The sequence below is a fragment of the Carlito syrichta genome, unplaced genomic scaffold (assembly GCF_000164805.1).
Source record: "Carlito syrichta isolate Samal-C Ts95f unplaced genomic scaffold, Tarsius_syrichta-2.0.1 Scaffold316421, whole genome shotgun sequence".
In the NCBI taxonomy this organism is placed as follows: Eukaryota; Metazoa; Chordata; class Mammalia; order Primates; family Tarsiidae; genus Carlito; species Carlito syrichta.
In genome coordinates this window covers 5,568-26,544 of record NW_007260517.1, presented here as the reverse complement: position 1 = coordinate 26,544, position 20,977 = coordinate 5,568, and the positions used below count along the sequence as shown (strand labels likewise).

The 20,977-nt window shown below is 48.5% G+C and overlaps 1 protein-coding gene across 1 annotated transcript in view; it reads left to right on the top strand.

The window, feature by feature from the left end:
* Positions 1-20,977, top strand: part of IGF2R (insulin like growth factor 2 receptor) — a gene marked incomplete at its 3' end in the record, with an annotated part of 92,307 nt that overhangs the window by 67,268 nt on the left and 4,062 nt on the right. Inside the window, exons 29-41 of the mRNA XM_008074381.1 lie at positions 66-163; positions 4,343-4,479; positions 5,925-6,115; positions 7,619-7,745; positions 8,618-8,737; positions 9,043-9,299; positions 9,897-10,115; positions 11,734-11,883; positions 14,729-14,890; positions 16,138-16,345; positions 16,698-16,844; positions 17,827-18,061; positions 19,144-19,280. Coding sequence (XP_008072572.1) covers positions 66-163; positions 4,343-4,479; positions 5,925-6,115; positions 7,619-7,745; positions 8,618-8,737; positions 9,043-9,299; positions 9,897-10,115; positions 11,734-11,883; positions 14,729-14,890; positions 16,138-16,345; positions 16,698-16,844; positions 17,827-18,061; positions 19,144-19,280 — 2,188 coding nt within the window. The remainder of the gene's footprint in view (positions 1-65; positions 164-4,342; positions 4,480-5,924; positions 6,116-7,618; positions 7,746-8,617; positions 8,738-9,042; positions 9,300-9,896; positions 10,116-11,733; positions 11,884-14,728; positions 14,891-16,137; positions 16,346-16,697; positions 16,845-17,826; positions 18,062-19,143; positions 19,281-20,977) is intronic.

Here is a 20,977-nt window from a genome sequence, read left to right as displayed (position 1 = left end):
AACTCAAAGTATAAATTAAGGTTTCTCACTCCCATTTTTATGTATGCCCATCTTATTTTTTTTAGCCAGTTTTTCTAAAGGAGACTTCGGATTGTTCCTACTTGTTTGAGTGGCGAACGCAGTATGCTTGCCCACCTTTCGATGTGACCGAGTGTTCATTCAAGTAAGTTGACGTATATATATGTTGTCTCTTTGGACAGGCTAAAGTGAGGAATCAGCTCAGGTTAACTCCCAGAACCCAGATCCTTCACAGCTTTGCGATTCTGTGATAATTTTGCATTCAGGTGCAAATAGGAAGGGATTGGAGCTGAAGCAGAGTGAAAGTCTTGCACACCTGTGTCATCTACGTGTCAGGAGGAGAGGGGCCAGTAGGGACAAAGAGGATACTGCAGTGACGGGGTGGGGAGGACCTTCATTGTGCATGAATTTACATGGAATTGTTCTTGGATTATTCTCGGAGCTCGACCAGACAGGCACCTTGGATCCCCTCCCTGGAAACTTTGGTCTTGTAGGTCTGCAGTTCTGCATTTTGGGGATGCTGACTGTTTTGTTATGTGATGAACCCTACCCGACACCATCCATGTATCACCACGTATTTTCCTAGGGAAGAATGCAGTAGTTTCTGTGTTTCTTCCGGTCTTTGTCCTCTTGTGTCATTTTTTGTTTGTTTGTTTGTTTGTTTTGAGTTGGAGTCTCACTCTGTCACCCAGACTGGAGTGCAGTGGCCGCTCCCGGCCACCGCAGCCTCAACCTACTGGGCTTCGGCGATCCTTCCGCGTCAGCCTTCCAAGTAGCTGGAACTATAGGCACACACTACCACGCCCGGCTAGTTTTTGATTTATTGTAGAGATAAGGTCTTGCCAAGTTGCCCAGGAGGGTCTCAAACCTGCGGACTCAGGCAATCCACTCACCTCAGCCTCCCAAAGGCACGGGATTACAGGTTGAGTCACCGAGCCCGGCTGTGTCATTGTTTTTAATGTAGGTATGTAATTTAAGTTTTAGTAATGTATGTAAATGCATGCACTTAGTAATTTATGTTTAGTTGCTTTACATCGTAATTTTAGTAACAACCTTTTCAGGTCAGGTTATGTACACATTTTCTCCCGAGGCAAATCTCTTTCTCATTCCTAGTGAATGTGAGATGTTCTGAGTAAATATCCCTGATTCACTTAGCTATTCTGCTGTGTTTGAGGCTGCCTTTGGTTTTTTGATATTTTTGTACATGGAATTAAAAAAAATTTTTTTTTGAGTTGGGTCCTCACTCTGTTGCTCAGGCTGGAGTGCATTGGCATAATCACTGCAACCTTGACCTCCTGGAGTCATGCAATCATTCCACCTCACCCTTCCGAGTGGCTGGAACTACAGGTGTGCACTGCCACACCCAGCTAATTTTTTGACTTTTTTTTTTTTTTTTTTTTTTTTTTGTAGAAATGAGGTCTTGCTATGTTGCCCAGGCGAGTCTCAAACTGCTGGGCTCAAACAGTCCTCCTGCCTTAGCTTCCCAAAGTGCTAGGGTTACTGGCATGTGCCATCACTCCCAGCAAGGAATAAAATTTTGATTTTCTTTGTACATAAGGCTTTTTTCCTAAAATATTTTAATGCTGTTTTAAAAAGTAGAATTAAGTCCAAGGAGAATTTCATAATTGATTACAGTAAAAGTTAATACATGCATATGGTAATTAGGACTACAAAAGTGTACGTAGCGAAATGCCTCTCCCTGGCCCGTCCCCTCACCTTAGCCTCCCCCCACTTTTCACTATATCTCGTAGTTCTTTTTGGAGCCTTCTGTCACTTTAAATGGCACATCTACCCATTTGTCAGTCTCCAGTGGTCTGTTGACTCTGTTTTTTTTTTTTTTTAATTTTTATTTTAAAGATGTGGGTACAATTCACGGTTAGGTATGCTAATGGTCATTTTACAGGTAAAAGTTTGGGCCTCACTTTGGTTCCCACCTGTTTTAAGAGCAGATACCCTTATTGATGAAGTATGCCCCCTCCCCCACCCCCGGCAGTTTCTTGCTACTACCAGTCCCTTTCTTATAGTATGATAATTGTTCAGGGTCTGCTTCTGAGTGAGGACATGTGGTACTCAGTTCTGTTTCTGTGATAGATCACTCAGTATTACACTCTAAATCTATCCAAGTTGCTGCACAGCTCATAATTTTGTCCTTCTTTATGGCTGTGTAATATTTCATCATGTATCATATACTTAAAAAAATATCCAGTCTACTTTCGATGAGCAGAACATGGTTGGTTCCATGTTTTTGCTATTGTGAATAGTACTGCAATAAACATGCGTGTCCAGGTATCTTTTAAAGGTTGCAAGGTGTAATTCACCAGTGCTGTTCTTGTCTCCTCTCGACCCTGGCCTGCATTTGTTAGTTCCATTTTTATTTCTTCTGCATGTTCCCTGTAGGACACTAGCTCGTGTGCTGTCAGCTCTATTTCTTGGTCATCACCTCAGGTGTCCGTCCCCATTCTGCTGCGTGTCCCTAGCTCGGCTCCTCCTCTCATGCCTATGGCTGTGCAGTGACCTCTCCAAGGTCTCCCTGCCTCTGCCCTTGCCACATCTTTGGTGAGTCCAGCACAGTCACTGGAATGGTCCTGTAAGGCACAAGTCCAGCCGTGTCACTCGGCAGTGACTACCATCTCATTTAGAACCACAGGCTGAAGTTCTTGCTGTACTTAAAGGCCCTGCTGACATCACTCTGGATTTTCTCTAACCTCTTGTTGACTCCAGCCACATCAGGCTCCTTGCTTTCCTTCGAGTGTGCCAGGTTCACCGTGCCTCAGGCCCTTTGCTCATGTGATTCCTCTGCCTAGAATGCTCTTCACTGGGTGCTGGGGTGGATCGTGTTTCCATTTCTCTCATAGTTTATTCAGAGGTCGCCTTTTCTGTCAAGCCTTCCCTGGCCAGTCTGTCTTCAGTTTCAACTTCTTTGCCTACCAGACTTCGTACCCCCCCTCACCTTTTTTTCTTCAGCCCTTTGCCATCTAATATGCTATACATTTTTTAAAAAGTATCCTATTCATAGTCTTTTTTCTCCACTGATGAGGTCTGTAAACTTTGTAAGATCAGCGATGTTTATCTGTCTTGTTAAATGCAGCACCCCCAACTTAGCATGTAATCTTGGGGTGAGTGGACAGTTCTCCTTCTCCTCTGAGAGCCATGGCCTCCTGATGAAGTGGCATCTGTAACTCCTTGCTGGCCTTCATGCTGGCCCTGGCGCTCTGCATAGGTACAGTGTGTTTGTTTGTCTTGTGCACCATTAACATGGTACCTGGGACGTGGTTGGTCTCAGTAACTGTCCATATGGGGATTTGTGTTATTAGTGAACCTTTAGTGGAACAGAAAGGTCAACACAAAGCCCAGTTTTATTTCAGTGATGCTGGTGACCTCATTTTCAGATAGCAGGTGGCTATCTGGCTGCTCCTGGGAGTGGCCATGCTGTGTATGCTCTGAGCATCTTGGCTGGCACCTTTGTCCCCAGCCAGCTCCACTTCTCAGTGACCTAAGCATGGACAGCGCTAACTTTTCAAACTTGGTTTTTTTTTGTCAGTACTTAATTTTGTTAAAGTAAATCTTGGAGTTTCTGAACTCAAAGTTGTGTTGTTGTTAGTTCTGACCAGATGTGAGAGAGACAGAGAGAGAGAGATATGGAGGGAGGGAGGGAGAGAGGGAGAAGACACATATACACACACAGAGACAGGAGAGAGAGAGAGCAGCAGCAGCAGAAGAGAGAGAAGAAAGAGACAGGAGAGAGTGAGAGAGAGACAGACAGAGGAGAGAGAAAGAGCAGCAGGAGAGAGAGAGGAGAAAGATACACACAGAGAGAGAGAGAGAGAGAGAGAGAGAGAGGCAGAAGAGAGAGCGAGAGAAAGAAAGAGGAAAGAGAGGGGGAAAGAAACACACAGGAGAGATAGGAGAGGGAGAGAGATAGGAGAGAGAGAGGGGAAAGAGAAACAGAAAAGAGAGAAAGACAAGCAGACAGAAAACAGAGAGCAGAGAGAGAGGAGAGACAGAGAGAGAGAGAGAGAGAGAGAGAGGCAGAAGAGAGCAAGAGAAAGAAAGGAAAGAGAGAGGGAGGGAAGAAACACACAGAGAAACAGAGAGAAAGAGAGAGAGAGGAGAGAGAAACAGATAGGAGAGATAGGAGAGAGAAAGAGGAGAAAGAGAGAGACAGAGAGAGAGAGCGATCGATCTAGTCTGGTCTGTCCCTGGGCAAGTTTTGATTCACGGATGTCAGGGTTGGACTGTACCTGAAATACTCACCATTTCAGAGAGTGCTCAGGATTTAACAAAAATATAGCTGAACTTCACTGCAGTGTTTTCTTCCCTTCAGAGATGGGGCTGGCAACTCCTTCGACCTCTCATCCCTGTCACGGTACAGTGACAACTGGGAAGCCATCACCGGGACAGGGGCCACCGAACACTATCTCATCAATGTTTGCAAGTCTCTGGCCCCACAGGCTGGCACTGGTGAGGGGGACTCTTTGTGGGGTAATGGCTTATAGTGAATTTATGGGGGAGGATGGCATGGGAAGGGGATTCTCTGGAGATGTTTTGCTCTTTGCAACGTGGAAGTGTTTTGGCAGGGGGAATTGTTTAACCCTTTTCCTGGTTGCCCAGAGAATACCTGCCAGTGGCACTTGAGGCTGCACATTTCTCTCGAGTAACTTGCTGCTGAGAGTCCTAAAGACCTCACCCCCAAAGTATCCACGAAATATTTTGATTTTATTATTATTTTTGCATCACTCTAATATGGTCTTTGGAAACAAATGACATCATTCTATTCATAGCATTCTGTTTTTAGTAGTGGTATTTCCATTTCCAAAATGTAGTAATCCTCTTCCTTTTTGGAGGGTAGTTCTTGTAAGGATCAGAGCCGCTTCCACTCTGGCTCCTCAGATGCTTAACCTGACAAGTCTGGGCTGAGTTTCTTGGCTGTTTAGAAATAACTCCAAGAACAGTTTTTATATTTTCACATTTGAAAACCAGTCAGATTTGCTTCTGCCTCAAAGAATGTGTTCATATAAAATCAAGTGAATGTGGTGTGAACTGTATTTTTTTTTTCTAAATGGGAAGTGGGTTAAGGGTCTTCACGACTGATCACTGGTATGGCCCAAGGTAGGTCAGTGCTGAGACCTCTGCAGGAAGCATTATAACCTTTTTTGAACATGAGAGATGGAGGTAGATAAAAATAGCAACAGAGGCTAGTAATGCTTCTCAGCAGGGTGGGAGATAGGAGGGTATGTGGAGTGGGGGTTCTGGTGTGTGCCCACTGTACTCATCAGGAGTTGTGTGGGTGTTCCTTTTGCGATGCAGAGGGTAGCTCGCTCAGACCCTTGGTGCCGGGGTGAGCCTAGAAGTCAGACTAGGAGTGTACATGAGGGACTAAGTTCCCAGTGATCTTGGTGCCACCATGGCCTCTCAGAATCTCTCATCCTCTGCATGGTTTGAGGCTGTGACCTGCTTTCCCCTGCTGTGCTGTGCTGGGAACACCCTGGCACTGTGGCTCTACCCCAGTGGCCTGGACTAGTTTTTTAACTGGGGCAGATGGCATGGATATTTCAGGTACTGGGAATGGGCAGAGTTCCTGGTGACTTCCTGAATAAAGAGTGTGTGCGTGCAGTCCATTTAAAGTGTTCCCTTGGCTTAATCTAGGAATTTTAGCTTCATTGTATGTGGGGTTCAGAAATAATTTAGACTGTTGCATCTTGGATACCCCACCCCACTCCATGCCTGCCCCCAGTCCATCTGTTAAAACAGCATTAAAATGCAAAGAAAGCAGCAGATAATTTGGAGTGACTGTTGGAACACAAAGTGTGTGCAGTTCTGTGGCATGTCTGGCATTACTTGCCAGCTGCGGTTCTGTCCTGGGACCACAGAGTCGCTGAAGGTAACTCTTGTGTCTTGTGCTGTAGAGCCATGCCCTCCAGAAGCGGCCGCGTGTCTGCTGAGTGGCTCCAAGCCCATGAACCTCGGCAGGGTGAGAGATGGGCCTCAGTGGACAGATGATGTCATTGTCCTGAAGTATGTCGACGGGGACTTATGTCCAGACCAGATTCGGAAGAAGTCAGCCACCATCCGCTTCACCTGCAGTGAGAAACAGGTGGTGAGTGTTAGAGCTTCTCAGCCCCTCCTGCCACAGCCTGGGGAGCAGTGAGGGTCTGAGGGTCAGTGGGACCAATGTCCTTCCTTTATCAGATGCGAGTTGTGGGGCTCAGGGTGACGCAGCTTTACGGAGATTGAGAGCAGTGTGTCCCTGGCCTGTAAGCTGGGGATCCCACTTCCACTCTGGCTTCTCAGATGCTTAACCTGGCAAGTCTGGGCTGAGTTTCTTGGCTGTTGTTAGAGTTTCATTGAGATCCCTCAAAGGCTGCAGAGACATGGCCATTTGATGATACGCCGTTTGTCTTCATGGGGGGCAGTGTGAGAGGTGAGAAGGCTGACTAGACCCAGGTCAGAGGTGATGCTTCCACGTCCTAGCCATGTAATGTGGTTAATTACCCAAGCACCCAACACCATTCACTCATGGGTAGCATGTCGTGTATCAGTCACGTCATTTGTGGGGTTTTGAGAGAAGAAGTGGGAAGTGGCAGGTGTCGTTTCTGCCCTATGGTAGATGCCCAGTCCTCTCTCCATGACCAATTCTTCCCCTCCTTGGTTGGCATGTACTGCGGTTAAGCAGATGTCACCACGTCAGTGTTTTCCATGTGAGACTGAGATAAAGCCCTGTATGCCAGTGTGTGATGAGGGCTGAGACTGAGGTTAGGCCTTAACTCAGGCCGGACCAGCCTGCTCAGTGGCAGGATGCTCGCCCCACGCTCCTCAGTGGTGTCACAGCATGGGTGGGAGAACCAGGGGCAAGGGGCAGGAGCTGGAGCTCTGGAGCAGCAGTGAGGTTTCCTCCTGGGAAGGAGGTGCCGTGCATAGCTCAGACTCCTGCTTAAGGGCTCTGGAGACCTGAGTCCCGGGGGCTTCTTGTCTCTGATTGAGCTGGAAGACTCATGGCCAGGACAAAAGGGCTGCTAGATGTGTGGGGGGGAAGGGTGAGGGTGCTCTCTGCCCCAAGCCTGAACGCCAGTGTGGCTAGACACCAATGTGGCTTGTCAGAGTGTGCTGCAGGGCTGTCCTGGGGCTGCTGAGCACATCTTAGCAACCCTGTGGTGGGCATGAAGTGTCCTGAGAGGAGCAAAGCAAGACCAGTGCCCATGAGAGGATTGGTAGGATTAACGACCCACTCCCTTGACAGGCCTTCTCTTTTGACCCTAAAGAGATTTCAGTTCCTTTGTTTTAGAATCTTACCATTATCTCCTCATCCGTGAGCATACTTTCCCCCCTGCCATTTGCCTCCCATCCTGTGCCTCAGCCTGAGGAACCTTCCTGGTCCCTGGTCAGCTTCTGGCTGTGCGTATCTTTCACTCACCAGCATGTGGAATCTGCGGTGGCAGCTCAGGACACATTTTGACCCTTTTCCTAGTCTGCAGCTCATCCCGTAAAGACACGGGCACGGAAATTCCTTGTGCTTGTGCATTTGTGCCCTTGGTGTAGGTTGAAACCATGATGAACATCAGACATGCACAACCCCTTGGGAACCACCTGTCTTTTCTTGTAGAACTCTAGGCCCATGTTCATCAGCGCTGTGGAGGACTGTGAGTACACCTTCTCCTGGCCCACGGCCGCGGCCTGTCCTGTGAGGAGCAATGTGCATGACGACTGCCAGGTCACTAACCCCAGTACAGGTGAGAAACAACACTGTCACCAAGCCAAGCTCGGTGGAGAGAGAGAGTACCATCTCTACACCCAGCTCAGGGGAGGGATGGCGCCTTCACAAACTGCAGCTCAGGGGAGGAACACCACACCCAGCTCAGGGGAGAGATGGTGCTCTCACCGAACCCAGCTCAGGGGGGAGAGGGTCCTGTCACCATGCCCTGCTCATAAGAGGGATGGTGCCCCCACAAACTCCAGCTCAGGAGGAATAGTGCCATCACCAAGCTCAGCTTGGAGGAGAGACCCAAGGAGAAACTGTGGCAACATTCACCCTGGGCAGAGGTGTCATGTATATGAGTACATTTGGCCTTTCTCTGGTTTGGCCTCTGTTTTCTCCTGGCTCTCCTTCAGTGGAGATGAGACCCCTCCCTGGAAGCCATGTACCTGTCATTCTGTGGTGTGAGAGGTGCTCCTGGCTGGGCTCACTGACAGTGCCAGCCCACCAGCTCTAGAGTCTCTGGAGCAGGTTAGAGTAAGTTCCTGGACTGCCTTGCAGAGTCAGCATGGATGGCCTGGAAAGGGGTGCAGGCAGTGCATCGGCAGTGGGGGGGATCCCTGGGGTTCTCTCCATACCCACAGGAATTCTAGTGGTTGCTGTGGTACAGCCCACAGGACAGAGGATGCTCTGAGCCATGGCGCTTTGGGGAGAGATGAGGCATCTCTTGAATTCGGAGTCTGATGGTCTCATGCTGCAGACCAGCTGATCCGAGCGTTTAGGGCCGTGCCGGTGAACAGACAGGGAGTTGCAGGGGACGCCAGGAGTCCTGATGCCACGTGTGTGAGCCCACTGGCAATGCGCTCCTGAGGCTGAGCTCCCGGGAGTCATTTCTTCTTTGTCCGACAGGACATCTGTTTGATCTGACTTCTTTGAGTGGCAGAGTGGGATTCACAGCCGCCTACAGTGAGAAGGGGCTCGTTTACATGAGCATCTGTGGGGAGAATGAAAACTGCTCTCCTGGCGTGGGTGAGTGCTGCGGCCCCTCGGGTGTTCTTACTCTCTCATCCCTGGGGTCCTCGGCCTGACCATGGGACAACAGCAGAAGGGGCGAGCAGAGCCAAGATCAGTTGCCTTCCTCTCCTCCTGCTGTCGGCGATATGGGGGCTGTGGGGCTGCGTGACAAGACATTAAATGTAAAGCAGGGGCCAGAGACGGACTGGACACTTGGAGTCATGAGTGTCAATTCTGAAGTTGATAGTCTGGATCTGCAGGAAGTTCTCATCAGAAAGCTGGCCATTGAGTCGTGTCTGTTTCCCCTCCCCTTTCTGCAGGGGCCTGCTTTGGACAGACCCGCATCAGTGTGGGCAAGGCCAGCAAGAGACTGAGCTACGTGGATCAGGTCTTACAGCTGGTGTACGAGGATGGGTCCCCCTGTCCCTCCAAGACTGGCCTGAGCTACAAGAGCGTGATCAGCTTCGTGTGCAGACCCGAGGCTGGGCCGACCAGCAGGCCCATGCTCATCTCACTGGACAAGCAGACCTGCACGCTCTTCTTCTCCTGGCACACACCGCTGGCCTGCGAGCAGGTGGTGAGTCCAGAGACGTTGTGGGGAATGCACCACCCGATGCCCGGCGGCACCCAGGCTCCTTTGCCGGTTTCACTTACCCCCAGTAGATACCCCGCCCACCCCATCCACTCCTGGCTGACCCATAATCAAGTGACCTGAAGTGCCCATTGCTGCATAACAAAGCATTTTGAGACATTAATCTGCCCTCAGTGCTTTTGGTTACTGTTCAGCTTTTACGTTCTTTTTTTTTTTATTTTTTTGAGTTGGAGTCTCACTCTGTCACTCAGACTGGAGTGCAGTGGCCACTCCTGGCCACCGCAGCCTCGACCTGCTGGGCTCCGTGATCCTTCCGCCTCAGCCTTCCAAGTAGCCGGAACTACAGGCATGTGCTACCACACCTGGCTGATTATTTTTTTTATTTATTGTGGAGATGAGGTCTCGCTGCCCAGGTGGGTCTTGAACCCGCGGGCTCAGGCAGTCCACTCACCTCAGCCTTCCAAAGGCGTGGGATTACAGGCTGAGCCACCGAGCCCGGAAGCTTTTACATTCTTATAGATGACTTGGTGGCAATTAGGAAAATATTTCTGTAGACTCACATGCAGTCTTTCTGTTTAACAGACAGAATGTACTGTGAGGAACGGAAGCTCTATTATTGACCTGTCCCCTCTCATCCATCGCACTGGTGGTTACGAAGCATATGATGAGAGTGAGGACGATGCCTCTGATACCAACCCTGACTTCTACATCAACATTTGCCAGCCACTAAACCCCATGCACGGGGTGCCTTGTCCTGCTGGAGCTGCCGTGTGCAAAGTTCCTGTCAGTGGCCCCCCCATAGTAAGTAGGGGAATTCTGAGGGTGGGGACAAATTTTGCAAGACTTTAGCAAGAACCTTCATGTTATGTTTCTTGCTTTTAATGGAGAGTTACTCAGGCAAAAGGAATGGAGAGATGTTCTGGGTGTACTATGGGAAGATGAAAGGGTGGAGCATTGAACCGTCTGCCAGTGATAGTAGTCAGGGTCTTTGAGCATGTGGGATAATGTGAACATATTTGTATAGATGTACTCTTGGTGTCATGCTAGGTGCCTTTGACCCGAATCAAGACAAGTGTCTAGGTAGAGTGGCAAGAAAGCACATTGGCCTAGCCTGGTTTCTTTGTCAAAATGCTTGTCTTGTATAATTGAAAGTTTATGAAATGCAAGCACTTTCTTGGGTAACAGGTTATACTTAAAGGCAAGAGCAGGTTTGCTAATAGCTAAAATACTCTGCCTTGAAAGTTTTGTTTTTACGCTAGCATTTTCAAATACAGATTTAGATCGGTGAAAATCATCTCCATGAGTTATAGTCCTATTTTGTCCAATCCTTGGTATGTTTTAGTACTTGAAATGCATTTCCAAAGTTGTCTATTGTGTATCTGTATTAAAAGATGAGTCTTCTTTTAAGATATCTGGATGTCCTTTTAAAAGGTGGACCTTATATGTGGTGTGGGTGCAGAGAAATGTCAGAGTGGGTAGGGAAATTGGGTACAGCAGGAATGTGACAGAGCTGCAGCTACGTGAGCAGCGGAGGCCTGGAAACATGGAGTCTTCCCAGGAAGTCTTTTGCAGCTAGTTGTGAATCATCTTCCGAGAGGTCCGATCTGCTGTATTTTCTTAGTTGGTCGCCCTTTGTCAGAGTCTAAAAACTGTAGTAAGTTATTTAATTGGAGAGGGTGTTGTGTCATGTGGTCTGAACATGCTCCACAGTGGTGGATGGAAAGCCCTGTAGCTGGGAACAGAATCATGGGAGGATACATATGCATACATGCGTGCACTCACACAGTCATCACCTACACCGTTACTGCCCATTCATCTTTTTTCGTTTATTTTTTGTTTAATTTCTAAATTGTTTTTCTTACAATACCCAGACTAGTCTGATCTTTCATTTGTTTGTTTAGTCACTCAATATTGTCAAACAGTCACTGTGTGACAGGTGCTGTGCTCAGCAATAAAAATGAACAGTGAACACTACCTGTCTCCTCCCTTGAGGACACAGCCACCCCAGGGTGGTGCTGGGCATTGAGAAGGCAGGGTGGCATGGGGTGGGGGCTATTTTTCGGGTTCCTGCCTTCCACTATCAGGTGAGGAGGGCCATGTCGCATTCCTGATACAACTAGAGAAAGGAGTTTCTGTTGCTTAGAATCTTTGAAAATTGAATATATGCAGAAACAGAACCGACCTTAGAACTCATCTTAGGATCCAAACTGGTAACCACCAATATTGCAGACATTTTTCTGTAGTATCTTAATGTCAAGACTTCTTAATTGACATGGTATTATTATTATTGGCCCAGTTTCTTTAGATGCTGCTCATTTTCAGAACTGATGAGGTCTGGTGTTTGCAGTCCTGTGTTAGCATTTATTCCACGAGCCTTGGGAAAAATTGATTTTCTTTTTTGCTGTTGCTCTTTGTTTAGGATATTGGCCGGGTCACAGGACCACCAATACTCAATCCAGTAGCAAATGAAATTTACTTGAATTTTGAAAGCAGTACTCCTTGCTTGGCGGACAAGCATTTCAACTACACCTCACTCATCGCGTTTCACTGTAAGAGAGGTGTGAGCATGGTAAGTGTGCCTGGGTGACAGTCTAGATGCTCAGGTGTGGGTAGTGAGCCAAGGCCAGACAACCAGGAAGCATTGCAGGTCCAGGGATACCCTTGTTCAGAACGTCTGCCTTGGATAATACAAGACATCAGTGTGTCTGAACAGTTTAAGTCATTCTTTGAGGACTGAGCAAACTTACCCTGAGTTACCAGCACACAGAGGCTTGCTATACTTTAAAAACCTGCAACACTTGAGTACAGAAATGATACTCAGCTTTGATTACTGATGTGAAAGTGTCATCACTTTTTAAAAAAAAAAAATATTGGGTTACCAATTTTATTCTTAATGGTAAATCAGACAGGCTTTGGGGCAGCTGTAATCATTGAAGATGTAGCCCACAATTCAGAAGTTAGCAAATAACAAAAGACCTCTGGAATCAATAGCTGAAACAAAGTGTTAATTTCTATTTTTTGTGCATTTCAAAAATAATACCGGTTTCCATCATAATGCATACCATTTTGTTATAAAGAGCTTTTGTGTACATCTTTTTCTTGACCCTCCCTGTGAATTGGGGATAAATTGGTGGATCATGGCCCCCATTCTGCAGGGACTTGGAGTGGCCCTGCAGGGGCTACTGTGTCTGGCCTGCTGTGCAGGTGACAGCCCTTTGCTCCAGGAAGCACAGCTCCACAGCCCCTCGTCTGTGCTTCTGGAATCTGTGAAGCTCTGCACACTTGTGACACCTTTGATATGAATGGACTGAGGCTATCAATGGTATTTGTCCTATTGTATGTGAATATTCATACATCTTGCTATAGAAATAGTAACATGCTTGATTACAGTATCTGGGGTGTGTATGTGTACATATGTACATCGTGTAATAGAAATAAATATCCTGAATTGCCTCATAAAGTCCTAAATAAACATGAATTCCAAGGCTTATGACCCCAAGGAGTCCGGGTGCTGGAACAGTATCTACAGTGTGTTACTTCTGATAAAGGTGGCTTCCTGATGTTTTGGACTGGAGCAGGTTTGTAGTGGGACTGCCAGTCATGGGATGGTGGCAGGAATGACCTGGCAGCTGCCTGCCAGGAGGAGAGTGTAGTAATTGAGAGAGTAGAGAATCACCCCTCTGCCATCTGGGACTGCTCCACGGAGGCCCAGAGCACCTCGAAGGCCTTGGATGTGTCCCTGTCCATGAATTCTTGAGTGTGATGACAATTCTGAATTATCAAGGAGGGTGAAGCTATATTCAGTCACCTCCATTCATCTGCTTATGTCTGTATATTTCTTTTTCTTTCTTTCTTTTTTTTTTTGAGTAGGAGTTTCACTCTGTAACCTAGGCTGGAGTGCAGTGGCACGCTCACAGCTACTGCAGCCTTGACCTGCTGGGCTCGGGCAATCCTTCTGCCTCAGCCTTCCAAGTAGCTGGAATTATAGGCAGGCGCCACCGTGCCCGGTTATTTTATTTTATTTTATTTTTATTGTAGAGATGAGATCTCGCTAAGTTGCCTAGGTTGATCTCGAACCCCTGCACTCAGGCAGTCCTCTCACCTCAGCCTCCTAAAGTGCTGGGATTACAGGCTTGAGCCACTGTGCCCTGCCATGTCTGTATATTTCATGGGTGTGTCTACATCTGCCTCTGGCCACACAGTGTAGGGCAGCATGGACTTCACCTTGAGAGGGATATTTGTTTTCTATAGCATTTCATTTTTTATTTATTTGTTTGAGTTGGGGTCTTACTCTGTTGTCCAGGCTGAAATGCAGTGGTACTATCACAGCTCACTGCAGCCTCAACCTCCTGGACTTAGGTGATCTTTCCATCTCTGCTTCCCGAATAGCTGGGACTACTGTAGCCTGTCTAATTTTTTTTATTTTTGCATAGACGAGGTCTTGCTATGTTGCCCGGGCTGGTCTTGAACTCCTGTCCTTGATCCTTCCACCTTGGCCTCCCAAAGTACTGGGGTTACAGTTGTGAGCCACCATGCTTGGCCTAGAACTTCATTCTTTAAAGCAGGGTCTTCAGTTTTCTCTAAGCCCTACCTCTTAATGAGTGACACTTATCTCACACTATCAGAGTATGGAACTGGGCTTAGCTCTCATGCTGCTGCCAACTTGATGGATCAAATCAGCCAGTGTAATTTTAGGTAATTCCCAGCAGTTGCACATTAGGAGTGATCAGTGTTTACTTGTGTTTAGAAATGAGGCTTTTCATGCTGAATGTACATTCTAGTTTCAGAAAGATTAAAGAGATTTTCCTTCCCGGCAATTTTCATCTTCAATGGAAGTTTTTTTTACCATTTGAATCACAGAAAAAAAAACTCCTAGCAGCAATTAAACACGGAATTTCCTGACCAGCAGCCTGATCTGTTTGTGTTGCTGTTCAATGAGGAAGGGATAAACACATTGACTCAAGAATACTTTGCCCGTAGATGTCTGGCTGTGTGGCATTCTGCCGCATTTCTGAACATCCCGTTTCTAGAAGTGGTGGTGTGTTTGTTGAAGCCCCTGCTTGTTCCCTTACAAGACAGGGTCTCAGATTCACGGACTTCTCTTTGGTGACATAGAAAGCCCTCTATCTTTCTCTCTTTGAATCTGTGGCTGAAAACACCAAGGCTTTCTCTGACCCCCCTACCCCCGCCCCCATCAGAGGATGATGACCTTGAGTTAGCCAGGGAGCTCCAGGGGGCTGTGGGAACCAGGGCAAGGGGTGCTATTCGTCCTCAAGGACAGCATTGGGTCCTTCGGCCACTGCTGTCAAGTGTCCCTCCACCGAGAAAGGCTGCTGTGGGCTATACAGAGTCCCTGTGGGACTGCTGTTCCTCCGCCATGGGGTTCTTAAGACCTGTGCTCTTCTTGACAACAGGGAACGCCAAAGCTGCTGAGAACCAGTGAGTGCGACTTCGTGTTTGAGTGGGAGACACCAATCGTGTGTCCTGACGAAGTGAGGACCGAGGGCTGTGCCCTGACGGATGAGCAGCTGCTCTACAGCTTCAACCTGTCTAGCCTGTCCAGGAGCACCTTCAAGGTGAGGCACCTGCCTCAGTCTCGTGGTACAGGTGTGCTGGGCACCCCCTGCAATTTGTCACTGCCAGCCACAAAGCCGTCTAGAGTATGTTAGGTCCTGTGACATCTGTGATCCTTGGATAGTGTGTGACCATGTGGCAGCACATGGAGGGATGGCATGTATGTGACGTGTACAGGATCAGCATGTCAGGAAGATTCTGGACTGTGGTCAATCTAAGTGCGGCCAACACTTGTGCTATGTCTCACGGGCCAGGGTGTTTCTGCACTTAGGCCTCTGTGAGGATCACGTAACCCTATGAGGTGGGCAGTGGGATGCTTTGATCAGACAGAGGCCAGGCGACTTGGAGGCACAGATATGACCTACATCCATAGGGGCAGGGGTCCAGTCTCGTGTGGTGGCCGAAATTAACAGCGAACTGATTCCTCTTTTTCCCCAGTCTGACTGGAAGTTAGAGGCAATTGTTTGCCGGCCATAGAGGCAGTGGGTGGAGAGAGTAGGGAGGTGCTCCCAACTCGAGAAGCATGTGGATGTGTGACACGATGGCATGCTGGAGCCCCTGGGCCATGTGTTTGGGGACTGTTGGTCATGTTGATGAGATGGTCACAGTGTCTGCAAAACCCCCACTAAGCCTGGGGATCTAGATGTTGCCAAGTCATGCCAGTGTCTGGACAGGCCACAGGACCTTGGCACCTGCCTGGGCACAGCAGCTGGTGTGTGGTGAGCTCTGGGTTTTGGGCTCAGGTGCTGATGCCCTGGCTTCTATGATAGAGCGCAGCAGGTTTGAGCCTGCAGGGGGCAGTGGACAAGGGAATGAGGGCCAAATGTCATTGTACAGTGTCTGATCCTTGCGTTAACCCACTTAGTCCTTACCACCTCGCATTTCACAGGTGAGGGACGTGGACTCCAGGGAGGGGGGGTAAGCCTGAGGTCCCACCACTGTCCCTTCCCACTGCCTTCTGGCTGGAGACCGCAGCAGTGGGCTGCCTTAGCCACTGGGAAGGGGCCTAGAAGGTCAGGAAAGCTGGGCCTGGGTTGGAGGGAGGTAGGAGGCACCCTCTGGGGGAGGGCCCAGGGCCTGGAGAGTGGGAGGGCGGGCATGTGGGTGTGTGACTCTGGTGCTCATAGGAGCCTCTGCATCTCCACAAATCCATCCTGTGCGAGCTTCAATGGTGGTTCTCTCTTTATAAGCTGGAGACACAGGTGCTGCCACTCTTCTCACAGCCACACATGGTGTCTTGTCTGTCCAGGTGACTCGAGACTTGCGCACGTACAGTGTGGGGGTGTGCACCACAGCCGCCGGGCCAGACCAAGGAGGCTGCAAGGATGGGGGCGTCTGTCTGCTCTCAGGCAGCAAGGGGGCATCATTTGGCCGGCTGGCGTCAATGAGGCTGGATTACAGGCACCAGGATGAAGCAGTCATTTTGAGTTATGTGAATGGTGACACTTGCCCTCCAGGTGAGTATTTGCAACAGGGTAAATTTTAAGTTCCTAGTAAACATGAAGTTAGATTTAGCAACAGAAAAATAGAGAATGAAGCCCAGAGCTCTATGAGTGCTGGAACCTTGGACTTGAATTTGAAACATTCTGTTGTAACCCTCCTGGATGTGGATGCTCGTGTTTGAATCACACTATGTTCTCTCCTTTGCTTGTTTCATTTTGGCGGGTGAATCCTGGTTGTTACATGAATGGTTTTGGAGGGACAGCGTCCTCAGGACTCCTGGCATCTTCCTAGGTGCTCATGCCTGATGAGGGACAGCTGACATCATCCTGGTCATCTGGATTATTCAGGTGTTCTTCTTCTTTCCAGAAACTGATGACGGCGACCCTTGTGTCTTCCCCTTCACATTCAATGGGAAGAGCTACGAGGAGTGTGTCATAGAGGGAAGGGCGAAGCTTTGGTGTAGTAAGACGGCGGACTACGACCGGGACCACGAGTGGGGGTTTTGCAGACACTGTGAGTAGGAGAGCTCCGTGTGTCAGTGCGGCCCAGTGCCATGGACCCTGGGTGCTCTCATGGCTCGATTCATAATCTTTTGTGGATGTCCCAGTCTGTGGCAGGAATTTTGTTGCATCAGATGTTTTCTTGTTAGGGCTGTTTACCACAGGAAAATGTGATCGCTCTATGGTTCATTTGGTAACCGTATGTGTAGACTATGGCAGAGCTGTGTGGAGATGCAGCCACCAGCTGGGAGGACATCATGTCCACTCACAGGTTTTCAGCTCTGTGATCCAAATTATGCTTTGGCAACTGACTGCCTGTTGTGGGTCTTCAGGGTGACTAGTGAGCTTTCAGGAGGCCCAAGGACTCATTCATTGACTTTCTGGTGTGTGGCACGTGCAGGAAGAGGGCCAGGGGCTTTCATGGTGAGTCATGCTCTTGCTATATGGAGAGGCTAGTGTCGTGAGGTGAGTCTCTTAACGTGACACGCGTTCCCAAAGAGAGCAAGATGAGACAAAGGCATGGAAAATTGTATAATTCTCGTAAATGACCAGTAAACAAAATGGGGCATGTTAAAGGACCCTAGGTGATAGATTTACAAGGGACTACTGTAGCTTGTTGAGGTTTATTTTGTCAAAACATTATTCCCAATTCCTTGACTGTCATTCAGGTTTTTAAGTAGCTCTAAGTAGTGTTATGTTAGTTTTGGTGCTCATGAGTACCGTGGTCACGGAGTAAATTCCAGTCTACAAGCGACTGCACCAGGTCTGTGGGGTTAGAAGTACTGTGAGAGACTGTGCCCGAGGGAGCTTGGTCTATTTGGAGTCAGGATATGTATGCATGGAACAAAAGGAGATGTGGTCAGGGCAGCTGTGGGGTGTGGCCAGATGATGGACAGAGTGGGCAATTGCTCCAAGGTCGTGTGGGAGGGTGCGGTGCAAGCGTAAGCCCGATCATGGGCCCTGGACTGACCATGTTCATGCCTGCTGCTCCTCAGCAACTAGCCACCGGATGTCTGCCATTATATTTAAGTGCGACGAAGATGAGGACATTGGGAGGCCACAGGTCTTGAGTGAAGTCCGTGGGTGTGAGGTGACATTTGAGTGGAAGACAAAGGTGGTCTGCCCTCCAAAGAAGATGGAGTGCAAGTTCATCCAGAAGCACAAAACCTATGATTTACGGCTGCTGTCCTCCCTCACTGGGTCCTGGTCCCTGGTCCATGAAGAAGCCTGGTAAGTCCCTTCCCCATCGCCCAGTGTGGCGGTACTCTCTGCATGCGGGAACTTGAGATTGCTGGATGGTGGTTGGCTCCCCATGTTTCCAAAGATGGGAATGCCTCATACACGGTATGGTGGTTTCCTTGCGACTGTGTCCCTGGGAAGCAGTCACAGTGTCCGTCCTGATGCTTGAGGGTGGTTGTGAGGTCAGAGCTGAGGAGAGGAGTTCTGGTGGGTAGAAATGGAGCCCTCAGAGCAGGAAGCTGGGCTGGTTGTGTTAGGCTGGGTCTGACTTGTGTTTGTCCGTTGCTCGAGTCTTGGGAGGTGTGTTGGCTTTCTCAGGTCATTGACGAGAACTAGGCTTTTCTGGTTGGCTTGGATCATCATTCTGACCACTCCACGAGTGGAGTCCTACTCAGCCAGGCACGCCCACGAGTCCTCACTGCAGAGTAAAGACATGAACTTGGAGAGTTTGAGTGACTTTAAGTAAAGTGGGCGCCAGGCGCAGTGGCTCAAGCCAGTGATCTCTGCACTTTGAGAGGCCGTGGTGAGAGGATTGCCTGAGCCCCAGAGTTCGAGACCAGCTCGGGCAACTTAGCGAGACCTCATCTCTACAATAAATCAAAAAATTAGCCAGGCATGGTAGCACACCTGTAGTTCCCAGCTACTTGGAAGGCTGAGGTGGAAGAATCGCCGGAGCCCGGCAGGTTGATGCTGGGGTAGCCATGAGCATGCCACTGCACTGCAGCTTGGGCATTGGAGTGATACTCCAACTCAAAAAACAAAAAAAAAGTAAGGTGGGCAACTTCCCAGGACTTGAGCCCCTGTCCATCCGAGCTCCAGAGGCTGCTTTCTGCTCTGCCATGCTGTGTCCTGGGTGGCCTTTGTGTGGTGTCCCACTCCTGGAGCTCGCCTGGTTGGCGAGCTCTCTTTCTCAGTGACTGCTTAATTTTTGACGTTTTGTTTACTGGAAAAGCTATACTTGTACTGGGATCAATGATGGAATGGAGCGCTTAGTTATCAGAATGGTTACTTTTCCCCACTGAGTTTGTTAGGGCAGACTTAACTTGCATTCCTCTCTCTGCATCATTTTATAGGTACTATATAAATCTGTGCCAGAAGATATACAAGGGGCCCCTTGACTGTTCTGATAGAGCTAGCGTTTGCAGAAGGAGCCCAACTGGGAGAGTCCAGGTCCTGGGACTGGTTCACACACAGAAGCTGGATGTCATAGGTAAGACCTTTGGATCCTGTTGTTTGGTTCAAGAAGCTGGGTCTGCACCGGGAAGGCCAGGGTGTTTATAGTGTGACAGAGAATGTCAGTATGTGCTTTAGTGGAAGCCTCCTGAGACTGTTCTTCATGACTGTCTCAGGCATTTCAGCAACTCCCAGAACATTCAAATAAGTGCCACTTTGTATTATCTGAGACTACAGGCCCCAGTCTGTGCACTTAGAGAAGGGTTCGACTGTCTTGGGAAGATGCTTCTCTCCAGGAGGACGTTGGAATGTTCAGAGTTCCTCTGAGGTTCACGTTCTAGCTGTAGACCAAGAACCAAAACAGCCATGTTGTAAGTGTTCATTTAGGAAAGCTAGACAGCTGTACAGGGACTCAGTAAAGAGAATTTAGGGGTGCATTTTTTAGCATTTTAATAATTTTGAAAATAATAATGATGCTTTTTAATGGTTTTTGTAGGAAATTCATCTTGCAATTGGTTGCTGAGTGAAAAATGTTCTCTTTTAGTATTTAAAGTCGGAAAATAGAGCTTTCTTAGTTTAAGAACAACTGGGATGTCTTCGAGGGACTAGAAAAGGAAAGAATTCACCTTTGCCTATCAGGCTGGAATAGGATTACCCGAGTTATCCTGATGAGACCATAGGATGATTGAGGCTTAGCTGGAAATGTTGAAGTAGAGAAAGGGAAACCACTGTCACCTTGATGACAGTCATACTCAGATTCTGGAGTGTATAGTTGAGGGACAGTTGCATTCAGGAAGGAGCGCCCAGGCCTCTGGCCCAAGGCACGCCCTGCCTGAGGGTTTTACTGCTTAGGAGGTACGTTACTGCTGCTACTTCCACATTGCCCCTCTGGGATAGTTGTCCCCCCAGCTCCCAACCTGCTGAAAAGGCTGAAATATTTAAGGCTTCATGAAAAGTTTAAGACAGGGGAAATGAAAGAGAATCGTGAATGCAGTGAGTGACATGGACCTAGATCATCTGACTCTTTAGTGGTGACTTGCTGGCTACCCTCCCTCTGGTGGGTGCCGTCTTGCAGGTCAGGCTGGTCCCAGTGGGGGAGTCCCTGCTTTCTCCTGGGACCTGGCATTCAGCCTGACGACTAGATTGAAAAATAATCTCCTGATGTCTGACATACCAGGTGGGATCTTGCCCTTTGGCTCTAACAGTACTTTGTAAGGACAACCATGGTGACTCCACGTTCATTTAGGGAATGCACCCCTAAGGGTGTGGGAGGTGGACGTTTTGTTACAGGAGCTAATGCTTATCAAGCAGTGGTGCTTTATGTATCCTTAATCCCCAGCAACTGAAATGGATAGTTGGTGTCCATTTCACAGATGAGGCAACTTGAAGGAAACCAGAATATAAGCTGACAAGTTCCTTATATTCTTTGGCTTTTGTTCAAGGAACTCAGCCTACATTTCCTTTGTCTCCCCTGACCTTTTGGTTTCATTTCTATGGATAGCCAAGCGGCACCAAGTCTGGCCTGGAACCTGCTCATCCTAAGTGATTGCCTTGCTTAGCATAGATGGTAAGATAGTGGACCTTGAACATTCAATGTAATACTATAAGAAAATGACTAACCGGGCTCAGTGGCTCAGCCTGTAATCCCGCGTCTTTGGGTGGCTGAGGTGAGTGGATTGCCTGAGCCCGCAGGTTCGAGACCCACCTGGGCAACTTGGTGAGACCTCATCTCTA